General features: G+C 36.6%; 1 protein-coding gene across 5 annotated transcripts; it reads right to left on the bottom strand.

Annotated features, from left to right (window-relative positions):
* wrd (well-rounded) lies at positions 1 to 16,323 on the bottom strand. Of its 5 annotated transcripts, none has more exons than XM_066393564.1 (11): positions 11,445 to 11,571; positions 7,474 to 7,557; positions 6,679 to 6,865; positions 6,462 to 6,602; positions 6,084 to 6,283; positions 5,017 to 5,351; positions 4,587 to 4,923; positions 3,749 to 4,035; positions 3,371 to 3,563; positions 3,271 to 3,311; positions 3,080 to 3,217 (listed from the first exon to the last, which is right to left on the bottom strand). In XM_066393564.1, exons 2-10 carry the CDS (start codon positions 7,498 to 7,500, stop codon positions 3,303 to 3,305), a joined length of 1,716 nt encoding a protein of 571 aa, XP_066249661.1. In that variant the 5' UTR covers positions 7,501 to 7,557; positions 11,445 to 11,571; the 3' UTR covers positions 3,080 to 3,217; positions 3,271 to 3,302. The 5 variants fall into 5 exon arrangements, with proteins under 5 accessions (XP_066249660.1, XP_066249662.1, XP_066249663.1 ...); XM_066393567.1 differs by having other exon boundaries at positions 3,380 to 3,563; XM_066393563.1 differs by lacking the exon at positions 3,271 to 3,311 and having other exon boundaries at positions 1 to 3,217; positions 3,380 to 3,563.
* Positions 16,324 to 16,536: the final 213 nt, after the last annotated feature.

Here is a 16,536-nt window from a genome sequence, read left to right as displayed (position 1 = left end):
TACTTCTGAAACAGTATATTCAATAGATCATAAAAGCAAAGCTGTACATTAAAAAAATACTGTGTAATACAAAATCAACTGCTTAACAATACTTTATACAAACCCCCGTCTCTCACTCTCTCCCCCACTTACCGAGTAATAACATAATTGTATATTCCCTAAGAACTAATTATTGAATGTATTCCAATGCTAAAAGTTCAGTTTGTCACATTGAAAGCGAATCTACTGCTCGTATTTTTTACTCTAATTTTTAAATGAAGGTTTACCTGAAGAAGATAAATAAATATACCATTCTTTATCCCCTTTTATGTGATTCTATGTTAGGAAGAAGTTCTGCGGCGTTATAGAAACCAAATTTGGACGGTGACAGTAGCCGAATTTGATAGTTGAGTGAGGTTAGAGATTGTATGTAATTGATTTTGTCACGTGTCAAATTAAAACGTTTGATTTCCATGACACCACAGATTTTTTAATTGTGAACATAGTACATTACTACGCTAACGGATACAAAAATAATGTTCAAAACGCTGTTTTGGCTCACTTTGGTGCTTATACACATTTTGCTCCAGCTACACGAATTTGATTTGCTTTTTAACACAAAAACAAAATAGCACTAAATAGGGTTTGGTATTTTGCAACTGTTTGATTCATCTGCGAGCGTTTAAATCAAATAACGAAAGTGGCACTTTTGAAGTTCAATACTTATTGCGATGCCAAAATCTGCCAAATTATCAGCCAGGCGTTCGTCTCAATTAATGTCATTATTAACAATGACGTAAGGATATGTGATGCGGTCCCCAATATCAGAGCGTGCCCTTGCGCAGTTGCAGTTGGCCGAGCAATGAGGACATGACGTTTAAATTAACAATAAAGTAAGTAATAGTCTCAAAATGCCTCAATACTGAAGAATGCAACCAAAAATACACTAGTCACGTTTTGGTTACCAAGAATCGCTCGTCAAAGTGTTTGAACCCATACTTCTACAAGCAATCCTTCGACACTGGAACCTGTAAGCACCGCAAAACCATCGGCGGACTTTTGATTGAGCGAAATAGTTCATGGGTCCTTTAAAGTTCCTCATATTTTCCTTCCATGTTTCAGGTTAAGTGCTAACGCTTAGAAGAAATTCAGTTCGTAGATCGAAGAACTAGAGGAATGTATTTAGGGATTGTAGCTCGCAATGCAGGCGAGGGACGGATAAAAAAAATCCATAATTTTTGCAGTAAAATATTCTATAAAATGCTCTTTAGCATGAGTACCTGTAGATGCGGATAGATGATGCGTTAACAATCATTCCACTATAGTTTTAGATTTAAAATGATTGTAATATTCCCGGATGACCCCACCAGTGAGCGCCAGTTGGGATAGCCAAGGAAAAACGTCTATCACAATGGATATTGATGAATGACCAATTGTGGTTTCCTTAATACAAAAAGATATAAAGTTAATCAAATAACAAAATACGCATTTTGAGCTTATTACAGATCCACCTTACAAATCGGCCTATACGTAATGCATAGTTGCTGGAATTGTAAATTTGAACTACCGAAGAGGGTGCTGCCAAACGTAAACACATCAAAGACAGACTAACTTCTCTAGCTTCAAATGTGATTTTCGTCAAAATTACCCGGTTTCTTTATGTTTGAAATATGACCATCAGGTCCACCATGATGTAAATCGTTGCATTATTAGGTAGGACACTTTTTTGGGTTAATTGTGATGAAGTTAAGGAAATTTTTATAATTCAGTCAGTTTTTTTATTTAAGACATAATATTGTATTTTTTTAAATACAAGTCCTACTTGATTTAGGTTTCGTTAGAAAAGGATTTTCTTTCCTTTCAATTAAACTATGGCATGTTGGGACTAATATGAATCAAAGTCACTGTTTCCACAAAAACAACTTTTTACAATAGGTACAGCTGTTTACCTATCCATAACACGCTTTTTTGATTATTTATTTTACAAACAAATTGCCAAAATGGTTGTCATTATATTTTTATGTCCGTCACTCAGCAAGTGCCTTACGCTGATTAGAGTTTGAAAATTTTAAAGTCGCTGAACTAATTCAGCAATGTGAAGAAAGTCTACGATTTATGATCATAAAATAACTGGCTCATATTTTAAATTTAATAGGGTAAATGGTTTTCTTCAGTTAGCAGTTGTCAAACGTCAATTAAAATGGCAACTGACAATACATCTATTTCTCTCTCAAACGACTTTAGAGTTCGCTGAAGTCACATTTGACAACACCTTCAAATGAACTAAGTCGCCTTAGCTTTTGGAATTAGGAAATATTTTAGTGAAATGTCATATTCCAGCAGATTCTAAGTTGCATCACACAATTATCTTAATTTACTCTTAAAAAACCGTTTCAAATGTTTATTGAGTATGCATTAGTTACCCGATATATAGAAAAGCTAAAATTTATAAGTGACCTTTCTGTGTAGCACCAAGCCGAAATTACCGGTTTTACACACACTAAAGAGACATTTATTTGATTGTGGACATCTAATGGGGTCACTTAGATCACTTATGGCAGTTTGACATGATGGCAGGTAACAGAACTAACTATCGTCTGATGACAGAAAATCAAAAGTCTCAAACCCTATAATTTCGAAATTCACCACAATTTAGAAACAGATTTCCCACCTTCAACCGGAGAAAATTTTATTGATTTAGTTTTTTTTATTGACAAATGTCAATTCAAATGACTGATAGTCCTAACCTAAAATTTTTTAAAGTAGTTTCTCATACATGGCCGAAAGCTGGTTCGATGTCTGTCAAACCAACTAAGCTGCCATCTTGAATCAAGTCCTTATAACCAAAACCTCAAAAACGTGTGCACAGATTTTTTACAACAAAAACCCATAATGTGAGCCATCCAGGAACCTCACTGAATAAAGTCCGTTGATAATCTCATAAAGTCACATTAAACACTGACGTGGCCGTACTGATTTGGATACTTCTTAGGCACAATTCGACCGGCCGAAAATTTGCAGGCACAAACATGACGCCAATACTACAAGACCGTATATAATTGGCACTAAACTTACTAAAGTACACGTTCGACTAGCACTTGTTGACGTCCGGGGGGGTGGGGAGGTACTCGTCGGCCCTCTTGTGGTCGCTCAACGCCTTCACCGTGTACTGGTCCTGCGGCAATTCGGATTTGCGGCGCACGAGCGGCTTGTTGGCGTTGCGAGTCGATTTCTTGGCCTGAAACGAGTAGATGGCAAAATACTAAAAAGGGGGTCTCACGGGAAAACTACCGAAGGCTACATGGACGGAATTCCAGCTAGCATTAGAAGGCCTAAGTAAAGATATGAGAGTTAATGGCAAGCCGTTTGGGCGTGACATGCAATTACATACGCAAATTACCTCTAGCGCTTCCTGTTCTAAATTGTCTAAATTAACGTCGTCGTCACCTTCGGGGCTGGCTATCACATTGTTAAAATCGGACGCGCTCATTTGCTTGATTATGTTGTCGTATTCGGAGCTGCTTCTCGCTAGGATGCGGACACGTTCCCATAGTTCCAGACGCTGGCTTTCTCGCTCCTTCTCTCTGCAACAATTCTCTTTATGACAAACAACTCTAACTCATGTCTTTATTATTTTCATGGTGGCAAGCCATGAAAATGTTACTTCGCCAAAATCTGCCTATCTTACTGACATGCACAAAAGAGAGATGTAGGGAAAAAATTCAACTGAAAATTACAACTTAAAATCGTCGTGACCAAACCAACTCACCTTTGCCGTTCTTGTCGGTACTGCTGAGTGCACTCGTCAAATAACTTCTGATTCATCTCCATAAAGAGCTTCAGGGCGTTATAAATGAGCCCGTGAATGGTCTTGTTCCAGTGACTTTTAGAGTTCTTGTACAAACTGGGGAACATTAGGGGCAACAGCTCGGTCGCATTCTCCGCCACCAAAGACATGACGTACTCGTTGTTCCAATAGTACAGTGCCCGTTCAGCCACTTGAAAATGCGGGGAGCTAACGCACTTTGCGAGTTGACGGAAAAGGGGCACCATAATCTAGGAATCAATAACCTCATTAATGCTATGTTGATGAAAATATCCGTCATGATATACAGTCTGTATAATTGCACATGGTAGTTACGTTATTATTTGTGTTTCCGCATTGAAAGTCACTTATATTGGTGGCTGTCAGCTTGAGCATTAAATCTTATAGATAACATGAATTTCAAATAAACTAAGTGAATTTCACTTTTAATAATGCCCTAGATCAGCGTAAGCATTTGATTCAATTTTCTGAAATACCAACTTATTTTTAGTTAAACTAAACATTTCCCTCCGTCACTGTTGTCACAAATTATCACAACACAAAGCCCCCCTCCTGCACCTCTTTAAGAATTTGACAAATAGCTAAACGCATAGATTTATGAGGTGATTTAAAACCGGTAAATGTGCCCACATATGTATGTTTTTATGCCAATGTAGCAACCAACTACTGTCTTGATAACCGTTAGCCGATAAGTCTGTCTGTTGCGCTAGCCTTTAGTGCAAAATCTTGAAGTCCCCACTGTTCTTATTACCACGAAAACCCACAACTGAGTGACACGTACCTTCTGGAATTCTGCAGGCTCAATAACGTCCAAAATCTCTTCTAACTCGTTGAGAAACATGACTTCTTTGGGGCTGTGCGTCTTCGGCCAGTACTTCAGCAAGCTACGGATCACGGGTTGCGTCAACGACGGGTCTTTCTCCAGAAACTGGACCACGCAATAGGCCAACTGAGGATGGTATACTGATAAAGACTTCACTTTATGCAAAGGCATCAGCACTCGTAAAAGGAAAACTTTGTGCTCCTCTTTCAGCGGCAGAGCAAAGCCGTTTATGATCGATCCCAGGATCTCCAGTAATTCAGCTATTCCATTATGGTGTTCTGTTTCGTATATAAATCTAAATCAAGAAAAAAACGCAATTGAAATCTCCTGTAGAGCACAAAAACTTATGAAAATATCAGAATATTGCTGGATGAAAACTGAAACTTACCTATAAAATACGTTATTAATTTGTTTCCTAATAAATGCCCTTAAGCCTAAAAATTTTCCGTATATTCTATGCAACGTCGTTTTCAGCAAGTCCCTCTCTCGAGGATCCTCCGAGTCGAACAGGTCTAATAGCAGCAAAACGAACTTCTGATCAATGTACCGTTTAGCTACGTTGGGTTGAAAGTCTGGAGCTTCAAGGATTCTTAAGAACAATTCATATACAAGCTGGAGATGAGGCCAGGCCGCCTCCAGCGTGGGTTCATCTTCTTCAGGGTCGAATTCCGCTCCGTTCGGATTTGAGGAAGGCGGGAGCGTTCTAAAAAGATTCACAGCGAACTGAAAAAGAAACATTTTGTCAAGAATTAAAAAAAACTGTTTAGCGAATTTGTAAAAATCTAACAGCAATTAAGGACGAAAATGATATAGTTCTGAAAAATAACAATAAATTAACCGAAAATTCATCTATTGTATTATAGTAAAAATTTGTTATTCAGGATATCTCAGCGCCTCTGCTCCATGTTATAAATAAATGTTTTAGTGATTTTCCAGACACATTAAAGCGCCCCAAGGTTGTCCTGATCCATAAAAAGAGTGATAAGAAAGACATTAATAATTATAGGCTCAGATCTTGCCCTTCCGCAAGGTCGAAGATGTTTGAGAGGGTCATATACAGGTAAGCTTGTGTATAAATAATAAGCATAAAAAATTATAAATAATAGCTGAACACCAATATGGCCTCATGCCAAATAAATCTACGCAATTATTGTTATTTAATGCTAGCTTATACTTAATAAACAATACAGATAGAAAGTATAGAGTGGCAGGTCTATTTTTGTTTATCCCTCAAGAGTGTTAGAAACTTGAATCATGCTCTGCTGATACCCAAACTAGCCGCCTATTGAATACAAGGGGTCTTCCGCTCGATCATAGAATCTATTTCGTTAAATACACAATATATGATCTCAAGTTCCTATAGGAAGGCCTATGTTCTGTCTGGCTTGTGACGGTACGGAGGAAAGTGCCGCAGAAAAACCGCCGCTATTTTCACAATACTTTTGACCAACTTACCATATTAACAGCCTCTGGATAAATATTGTCAGTGACAACACCCTTATGTTGAGTGACAAATTCCACCATCTCGATCAACGCAGTCCTCTTCACTTCCTTCCACTTCAAATCGGAGAGCGGATCCGAGGCAAAATCGAACAAGACGCAGCACTGTCTTAATTTCTGTATAAAGACTCCCTCACGGTCAGCAGGCGTAGCTTCTACACAAATCAAGAAAAAAATCATCACAAAACCAGTATGGAATTCATAAGTTTGTAATAAAATGCCACAACATTCGAATAATTCAATAAAGGAAAAGCTTCTTCCAGAATAAGTTTTATCAGTTTCGCTATAACATTTTGAGTATTTTAATTGACAAAATTACTACTAATAAATTACCTTTCAGAAGCGCTAACTGACAAATTGGCGAAGGGCGCTCCAGGATTACTCCCTTGAACCCACTTACTCCAAGCGTAATACTCCTGTCAATACCATTCTGCACTCCCTCCTTGGCGCTACTATCGATATTCCCAGTGACACCTTCCAGAGTATCCAGGCAAGATTTTTAGGGAAAAAAATTAGTCTCAACTGATTAAAAGCAGCAAAAAGCACCAACCGTAGTAACTTTTGCCGTTCTGGCCGAACCCAGGCGACTCAGCCATATCCTCCTGGCTTTCCAGGGCGTAGGCCTTCAACGAATCCACACTGGCTGAGGCCACCAGAAGGTCGAGACCGCTGTGGAATGAGGGTGACTTGGGGATACCTCCGGGAGATTGGGTGGCGGTTTGAAAAGTTTGCCAGCTCTTACAATATTAAAATTTATATAACTATTGGATTTTTCTGGCGACTTGTCGATAATAAATATAATTGTATAATTGTAATAAATAACTATTATCTTTTATTGAAGATGAAATTAGGCTAACGCTTGACATCGCAGAAATACGATTAATTTACTGTCCTCAATATACCCAAAGATAAGCACGTTATGTCAAACGTGAAGTGCGAAAATTTGCAGGAAAACAATGTTAACCAATATTAGAAAATCTGGAAACCAGATCTTTATGTGGCGAATAAACAGTTATCATTGGATTAAAAATGTTTTGCTTTTGAGCTATTTTTAAACTGAGATCGAAATGTCAATTAAAAATCTAGGAGTGTGCAGTAGTTCAAACTAAACCTTTAGTCGTTTTATAAGCAAATGAAGACCATTTTCGTCCTACATTACCACTTTTATTCTACAATAAATTGCTTTTGATAGTGAAACTGATCATAAAAAATCCGACAATTTTTGCAAGCGTTTTACGTTATTTCTAAAAATAGCCGTTTATGGTCCGCTCATTTATTTGAACACCTCCACAGCGACTACATAACGTGTTATTATAAACGGTTAGAGTATAAACAATATTTATACCTGCTGGTATGCAGAAGAATGCACCATTTTTCATTCAGCAACAACAGCGCATAGCAGCGGCGCTGTAGTCCGGCTGTAGGCTTACTAAACATAAAGAAATTTCATTCATTTCTGTTAACTGTTGAAGGGGGAAAATTGGGTCAAATTGTAAATTAATTTTGCGGAAGTTTTAATTATTAAGACTTGGTTCTGGTAAAGCTCTCAGTGGGTTCATAATTTGGCCTTAGGAATGCACACAGAAACAGTATCCAACTAAAAATTACTTATCAACTTAACAAAAAAAAAGGTATAGTATCCTTCTGTTTTTAAGCAAAGTATTTATATGCCGTTATTTCTATTTGGAATTCTTAGTGAATAAAATTGTAAAAGTTAATAGTCCCACGTGATCTAAATAAAATGATAAAAAAATCACTGTTGTATGTGGTCTCTAATGGTATCAACGAATTAAAAACAAAAAGAAATGGGACGCCTATAATTAAACGATTTCGAGAATTTTTAGTACGCCTCTGACCTTTACCGAAAGTTCTAATTTTCCACTGGGAACGCTTACTAAACCTCTGATTTTCAGCATACACGTTAATAAATTTAGATTTTCCGTAATTTAAAATTCAAAATTCATTGTCGTACTAAAGACATTAGCGGAGTTTACAAATCTAAGAAAAATTTTAAATGAGAATTAATGCCTTATTCATTATTAAACGTATTTATTCATTATTCATAAATAATGAATGGTGAAAAAATTGTGGAACTCCGAATTCGTTCTAAATAAACATCACGGCTTTTGGTCCATTCCATACCCTTGATATTTAGCAGATACGTCAATAAATGGTAATTTTGAAAAATCCATTTCCAGAGAATATGGATCCATTTGCCTTAAAGAGATTGAAAAATTATAAAACAATTATGAGAATCGCAGAAGAAAATCTAGATGCATTTTTATGTTGAGACCCTCCAGTGGTATTACGCCCTTGAGTAATTCATGGGCAGATGTTGTCTCTCAACATTGAGAAGTTCTTTCTAGCCAGAGCACACACACACACACACACAACAGACGCAACAAAATAAATTTTTGTTGAGCAATTTTGAATATTCAAATATAATTGGCGCACGTTGTTTTTCAGGATACTGAGGAATTTTCTAAAATTAAAAAGTAGTACAGAATCGATTTTATCTGCCTTCTGCTATCTCGGTCTTTTGGTGCGTAAATAAATCATGAATTTGAATTTTTGGTCATTATGAATTAAGAAAAGCTATGGAACTGAAAATTTGTGAGTGACTTCATAGCTGTCCCAACCGTCCCATCCCAGCAATCCCCGAGGCAAATCCTTAATCAACGGCAATGAAGGTATAAATGGGAATCTATATTTATGCAATTTTCCAGTGATTCTAGAGAAAATACAAAAACATGTACATAGCATATGTACGTGCGCATGTAAAATTAAAAGAAAAATAGCCTGAGAAATAACGATTTTCCTCGCGATTTCCACTTAATGGTAAAACCGATGTAACCCAATACTCATCCCGCTAATACATCCTTGATTTATTCGACGTAATAGGATGTTTTCACAATTTTCAATTATCTTCACTTCCTGAGCACTAGAACTCGGATTATTCATTAAGTGATAATGAAACGTTAAAATTATTGTTAATAAAAATGTTCAATGTTTGCCATGGAAACGACAGGAAAACGAAGCATCTTATTGGTCATCGAAGGTAATCGTGAAATTTTCGAAGAAATTCACAATTCTCTAACGTACAACGCGAATTCTCGAAACGATCAAAAGCCATTGGTGGACATAACTGATTTCGTAGTTGCGACATTTAAAGAAAAATTGTCGTTAATGGGGTTTCGATTCATTAAATATCAGAGGCGTACCAAGTGGGAATTCCAAACTACTAAGGGAGCTGAAGTATATTCACTATTAGTAGGTCGGAAAGAGACGTGTTGCGTCACTGATTGTTACGGACGGTAAAAGTTTTCAATTTGTGTTAATTTCCTATTAAGTACTTGATATTTAAAGCACGATCAGCCAAACTTATTTGAAAACCAAGCGAGGACAGAAATGGCAAGGAAAATAGGTGAAAACGGTTAGTAGTAGGAGGATTGCTTGAAATGTTAAGATAAGAACCACAACGTTAAATTAAACAAATAATTCATACATAATTTGAGAGAATTTCGCAGAGAATTACAGGACTAACATTAAGCTATTCCAAAGGATCTTTGATCCCTTGAAGTGAAAATATCCCCAAACTGACCTCTGGCCTGGCAAAAGAAACCATTTAAATCTATTAAAAACGCAATTTTAATGTCTTAACAAAAAACGAGTATCGTGCATGTCGCTGCCTCGAATCAACGAATTCCAATTGCTAAACAAGTAAGCTCAATTAACGGAACCTATAAATACGTCGGCTGGACAAATGGCTGCGCTATTAGCGATGTTACTAATAATTAGAATTACCATTGCATGATTTTTATCTATTTGTTCGTCAAATATTAATCGCGGACTAGTTTGTATTTGGCGCAGCAAAAAGAAAACCATAGTGAATGTAAACATGCATTAGAAACGTTTAGGATTCAATTTATGCGAGCGGTAAAAAGTAACAGGAAAAAGACCCCCAATAAGGGGATAGTTACCAAGTTCTTGCATCAACCACTGGAGGTCTGCACGAGAAACAAAAACGAAGCTAAATCCATATTGACAACTCTGAGGCTCCTATCACACCTACCTAAACTTAGGCAACACTTCGAAGACTTTAATAGAAAAATATAAGGGAAAAGTCGAAGCAATCATGAAAAACTAAAGGGAGGATATATGGATTATTGCCGGCAATGTTGCCAAGCCAAATTCTCCCCAAATGCCCAGCATCCATTCTGCGGCTCTCCTAAATCCGTACAACGTCCAAAATTCAAAAAGCTTCACAGAAAACGTTCGAGACGAAAGCTGCAATCAAAACTTACTTCTTCAATTCTGACTCCAGAGGCACTCAAAAGGTACTCAAAGGGGCGGTTATAGCTTCATCCCCTGGTTTCGCGCCCTACGTGGCAACCCCGTAATTCCCCAACGACTACAAAGGGGCATGCGTCACCTGTTTGCCTTTAGACAAGGCCGCACCTCCCCGACGCTTTAAAGGTCAATAAATAGACGTTTGATGGATTAAAAGTTACCAGGGGTGGACGTAAAGATGCCCTGGAAATTCTATTTATAGACACCCAATGTTCCTATAAAGGAAAACTCTTGTAATCACTTTAAATTATTGATTTTGATTGGCAGAGCTGGGCAAAATATTTAAAACCCCGTAATTAGTTGTTTTGTACCAATTTTTTTTTCAGAGAAAGGCCTCAAAAGAGATTGATTAGGCCTTTCATCATTCTTTCTACAAACCGAATGTTTCACATTATGTTCCATTTCCTTATTCCCTTTATTATTTTACATTATTTTTTGTACAATTTAGGGACGTAGTCGGAAATAAAATCAATGCTTAAATTTCGGTTTCCTATCTCCTATTTTAGTCACGCCCTTTATGGTACTGCATCTTGCGTGATGATTTTAATAATTATATATTTCCATGGTTGAGTTTCTATGGAATAAACTGAAACTAAATACCTACCACACCATGACAGTCACAAATAACTGTGACTTTGACATGTGACAGTCATAAAAATCAGTTACGTAGGTCACACAATGTAAAAATTCTGACTTATCATTACTAAATATTAATTATTTATTATTAAAATTCAGAAAAAGCTCAAACTTGTTCATCAAACGAATTTATATAATAAATTCCATAAACATCGATGACGACGAGTGAGCCCAATGAATTATATAAATAATTTGGATTAATTCGTGCTAATTCTGCTTTAAAGAGATTAATTAGAGCTTCAAATATACTCACTCTTTAAATTCATTATGGTGTTGTGGCATTTTATTGCTAAGTGCATAATTCTTGAATGAATACATGAGAAAACATACCTTTTAAAAGCGGAAGTGGTTCCAATTCCCTATTCTTGGTGATGTTAAATCTGGAGCTGGAGTGCCGCTTATCCTTCTTGATAAGAGGCCCCTGAATGGCGCCAGCTGTCAATTTGGTTTTGTTCAGTGGTGTCGGTGGTGGGGGTCCTTGGTGCAAATTGTTTTTGGGCTAAGAAAAGGGCGTTTTAATTCTTGGGAAACTGCAAGCGCCGGCGTAATGTTTACCAAAGGCATGCAACACTGCTTACAAGCAAAAATGCTTTTACTAATTCGGAACGGTTATAGCCACATATTGCATTACAGTTCGATTATGAGTTATATTGCCGCACTGCCATGGTCATTGTTTCTCTGGCGTGTTGGCGACGATTGATGTATATAGTTTAAATGGCAAATTGAACTATCTATAGAGATTGATTGCAGCGAACGATTGCCGGCATTCCAATAAAATATTTCCCACTTTTTGAACTGAAAGCCGCCATGTATAGTACATTTACGACGTCACCTAGTCGCCAGATATTTGTCACGCGCCGCCACAATTATCGCATATACGTACAAGATATGGAGGTCACAGTGTTGTCACTTCATCCGATTTGACCACCATGGACTAGTGCCTAACTTGACCGTCGCCAATTCGCCACTTCGTTTCTCGTGTTGCAACTTGTTCATGAGTCGAGGGAAAAAATCGCTCACACGAGCTCTCTCTTAACACACGAGCGTGAAATGTTGCGCACAAGCTGCTTGCGTAGGCGCCAATCCTGATATCACGCATTTTTATTGTCTAGCGACCAAGGACAATCTAGCATTTTCATTGACAATTTTATTAATAGTAAGCAGGTTAGTAAAAATCAATTTTGAAATGTCAAACTATTTCATTCTCGGCATCGGAAAACTTTGTCTTCGACTAGCATGGTCACCCTTGGAATCCACCCTTGTTATACAATATACAGTATGATTCAAGAGAAGAGAGGATTTTATTTGATTACATTGATTTAAATCACAGTGTATCAGATAAAGGCATTTACTGTCATTCTGTCTAAGAGATTACTATCCCTCAAATTCCCCACAACTACACATCACAAGCGCAGCTTAAATTGACAGTTTTATACGCAGAAGTGTCAATTCAAGCCGTATTTGGCATTAGCTCGCCTTGGAGACCTACGAACAGGTGAACGATGAATGTATTTAACAAAAGCTGATAAGAAATAACATCATCTTCAATTGAGGTACACGGAAGTACCTTGTTGAACGGAAACGTAAACCATTGCGGTTTCGTGAACGGATACGGATTTCATCTCCAGATGTCATTGAAGGATTCTACCTGTGAGACGTGACACCGACCAATGATACTTGGCATTACGATTTGAAACCGACCAATTCCAAGTCAAAACGAGGTTAAAAATAATCTACTTTGAACACCAATAGAGTGAACTACTTTTACCCATGAGTTGCTATGGTAGTATGCTTGGTGGAGTGTTAAAATGTCTCTTTGTCTAACGAAGTGGAAAAAACTTTGTATAGCTACGCAAAATAAGGAGTTGCTGATGTTCAACATACAGCGTGTCTTAGAAACATTAGTACAAATTAGTATTGGATGTTGGGGATGAAAAAATAGAGTGAGGACACCAAATACGTCTTGGACAAAAAAATGCTTGTTTTCACTACACAGCGTGTTTAATAAATTGATTTTGTTTGAACATTCTTGAAAAAACCAAACTTAATTTCTGAACATTTCAGAACGACCCAGAGATACGAATTTTATGTAGTAAACCCTGGTGCATACAGTTTTTGACGTACTTACGTACCTAATAAAAGTTTGAGATTCGAATTGATGGCAAAACTGACGTTGACCTTTTAAATCCAACTAAAATACTGAGGACACCACCTACCAGTTAGCCTAAAACAGACAGAACTAAAATTGAATCATTCAATGAATGAGTCTGAACTGCCCTTAAGATTTTTTTTAATCAATTTAGGTTAATTCAGGTTAGTTAAACTTGACGAAGTCAAATTTTTAATATTTAGCAGTTGCATACATAAACGAAATAGGGCTGGAGAGGTAGGGATGATGTGATATGAACTAAAGTCTCTGAAAATCGTTTTCTAGCAGACCTACGTGTTCAAATACGCTTTTCTTTCTTCTTCTAAAAATGCTGCTTATATCCATTTTGAGGTGTATTTGAAGAGAGATTCTAATAGCCCCACGTTCATATGATTCTGCAAAATTCACTTTAGTACGTTGAGAAATTGTCACAGATCACAGTGGCGAAAATTGTGTAGGCAGTGTCAAAATCCCCATATTAACATTACTAATGCTTTTTGTTCCATTTCCACAAACTTTCCACCCACAAAACCAACACAATAGAGTAATTTTTTCTCGTTTCAGCACCACAAACACTAAAAAATACTGAGATTTAATTCACAATCTTTGATGGTGACTGCTGTGATGTGATGTGGACAAAATACGTGTTAATAACAGCGGTAGCTATAAACTGCACTGGAAATGGCACAATCCACAACAAAAACACCTCCGGCTGCCAAAAATGTATTATCGCCCACTCAACAAAAAAAAAAAAAAACGGTGGTACAAAAACGTAAACAGAGGCGCCTCGTAAGACCTGTTGTTAGGAAATTTATATAACTGTAAAAAACAATGTTGGGCTAAAATTAGTGTCAACTTGCTATATTTGTAATCAAGGCTAAGATTTGGACTTTAAAGGTCAAGAAAATTAAGAATTTGATAGAGAGATGTGTGATAAATGGTACATAGTTCCGCTTATAGCTTCTTTCAACGATCAATCTTCTCCTATGGCCGCTTACTTTTCCTATAATAAATCGACTGAAAAAAATGAGCATAAAAATAGGTCCCAGGCCAATATACTTTGTAACGTAAACTTCAGGGAATTCACCTACTCAGACTAGAGTAGGTATTGTGCAGTCAGTCACTAATACTTTCACTGGAAAATAAAATTGCACTATTTCCAAAACAGCTACTTGGCGTTTTTGGCAGCAAGTTCAACGAGATTTTAAAAGAATTTTTTTTTTTTAATTGAAGCGTGAGGCAAGTGATATATGTGTTTTGTACCGTCAATCTAATATGACTGATGTGTTGGAATTGTTTTGAAATAACAATCATTTTTGGATAATTTATTATCCATTATTTTAATGTAGGTAGTTGGTTGCCTTAATTTAGGATTATTATTGGGGAGGTTACTATAACGCACTCATAAAATCCACTTTAATCTTGCATCTGTCCTGTTATGTTTTGGGAAATTTTGAGTTTGCGAGGTGTCTCTAAAAGTATCTTCACAGTAGTATGGACATAAAACTGGCATTAAATTTTACTGTTCTCATGAAAAATGCATAGAACACAAAGTTGCTTTTATTGGAAAAAAAACAATGAAAATAACCATAACCCAACCACAAATAAATAAAAATTATTCAATTACAACCATAAACCTTTTTTAGTGGAAGTTCCAGTCTGAAATAACCCAAAGCATTTCTAGCAGTCCATTCTAGCAGTCTTAACAAAAGTATGACCAAAGGTACAGTGCTTTCACATAGTCTGAATATATTGAGGAAGATAATTAAGCACATATTTCACAAACCAGTGATTGCCAGAAATAATTAGGGAGTAAAAGTAATTGGTTAAATCTGATATCACTGCTTTAAGTAGATAATTAGTTATTGGATTTAGTTCCATATTGAACCCTTTTTAATTATAAATTCTGATGTGGTACTAATCCCTTTTAATATACACTTTGGATGAGAAATTTAGAAAGAAATTTATGAATAGGTAAGGAGTACTTTGTAACTATGTTGCAATTAGTGTGACTAATAACAATTCATAGCAATATCTAACAGCATCTTTCTATGATTTATATGCATGTTTTAAGTCAAAATTTAAGCTGTACCTAGATAGCTTCACACTATCATAATGGCAAATTGTGTGAAAGTCCAACAGAGCTATCCACCCAGATATTTATCCACAATTGTCAAAGTCAAAGGGTAAACTTTACAACATCAAAATATCAGAGCAATTATCAATTTCCCTGCCTAAATAACACATTAGTTTAGGACTAAAATAGTTTTTGTTTCAATTTCTGAAGCCCCCCAATTTTCTTACTTAATTGCTTATGCAAACTAACAAACTGTGGTCCTACAACCTCAATTGACAGCATTAATTGGATACACAATTATTTACATGCTACAAGTGTATCAAGGTCGAAGATTAGTGCAGCCTGGAAAATTTTGAGGCAATTGATTGGTACTCTTAAATCTGTCAATTGGCAGTGTCGCAGTGTTCTTAGATTAAGATTTCTTCACATAAAAAAATCTAACACTCACCTCAGAGTCACCATCTCCCTTATGTCCCTTGTCAGCATTAGCTTTGTTATCCTATAAGTGAAGACATCAAATTTGAAAAGAACTTTTTTATATACTTAGAAACTAGATCAAAGAGGAATTTGAAATAAACAGTTCTCACCATTGCCCTGGATGTTCCTTAGGAAGGTCCAGTGGAGAATTTTCAACAATAATAAACAAACAATAAAAACTCCCGGCGGTAATTAACTTTTCGAACTGAACAGGATGTGAAACATGGAACTCCGCTAAAACCCAAACTATCCAGTCCTGTTGAGCAAACACTGTCTAGTCCGCGTCAAAGCGTCTCGCAGTCTTGCCTGGCAAAGAAGCAGCTATACGGTGAAATACGCACAGAATCGGAAAGATTTACATCAGCAGTTTCATAAATAACAACAACCGAGTGATAAAAAGTTCAAGTTCACCGCAAACTACGAAACAGATTACAAAAACCGACGAAATCTCATCTTTTGGTTTCCAGCAAGGCAAAAATATTTCGGAAAATGTAAACTCAATTGAATGACGGTTGACATTGAGATATTCAGTTGACACTATTGAGTTTTGAAAGTTATAATTGAGAATGTGAGTGTATCGCGAGTGTTCCTTGGACTCCAATTACACTCGACGTTCTCATTCAAAAGTAGTCATCGAAATTCTTTTCTTGCCCTTTTAATTTTCTTTTTCAATTTTAAATGTACTTGACCTCGCAATTATGAGAAACTTATCTTGGAGA

This window comes from Euwallacea similis, chromosome 9 (assembly GCF_039881205.1).
Source record: "Euwallacea similis isolate ESF13 chromosome 9, ESF131.1, whole genome shotgun sequence".
In the NCBI taxonomy this organism is placed as follows: Eukaryota; Metazoa; Arthropoda; class Insecta; order Coleoptera; family Curculionidae; genus Euwallacea; species Euwallacea similis.
The sequence above is the reverse complement of the archived record's forward strand: the minus strand, read 5'-3'. Positions and strand labels throughout refer to the sequence as shown.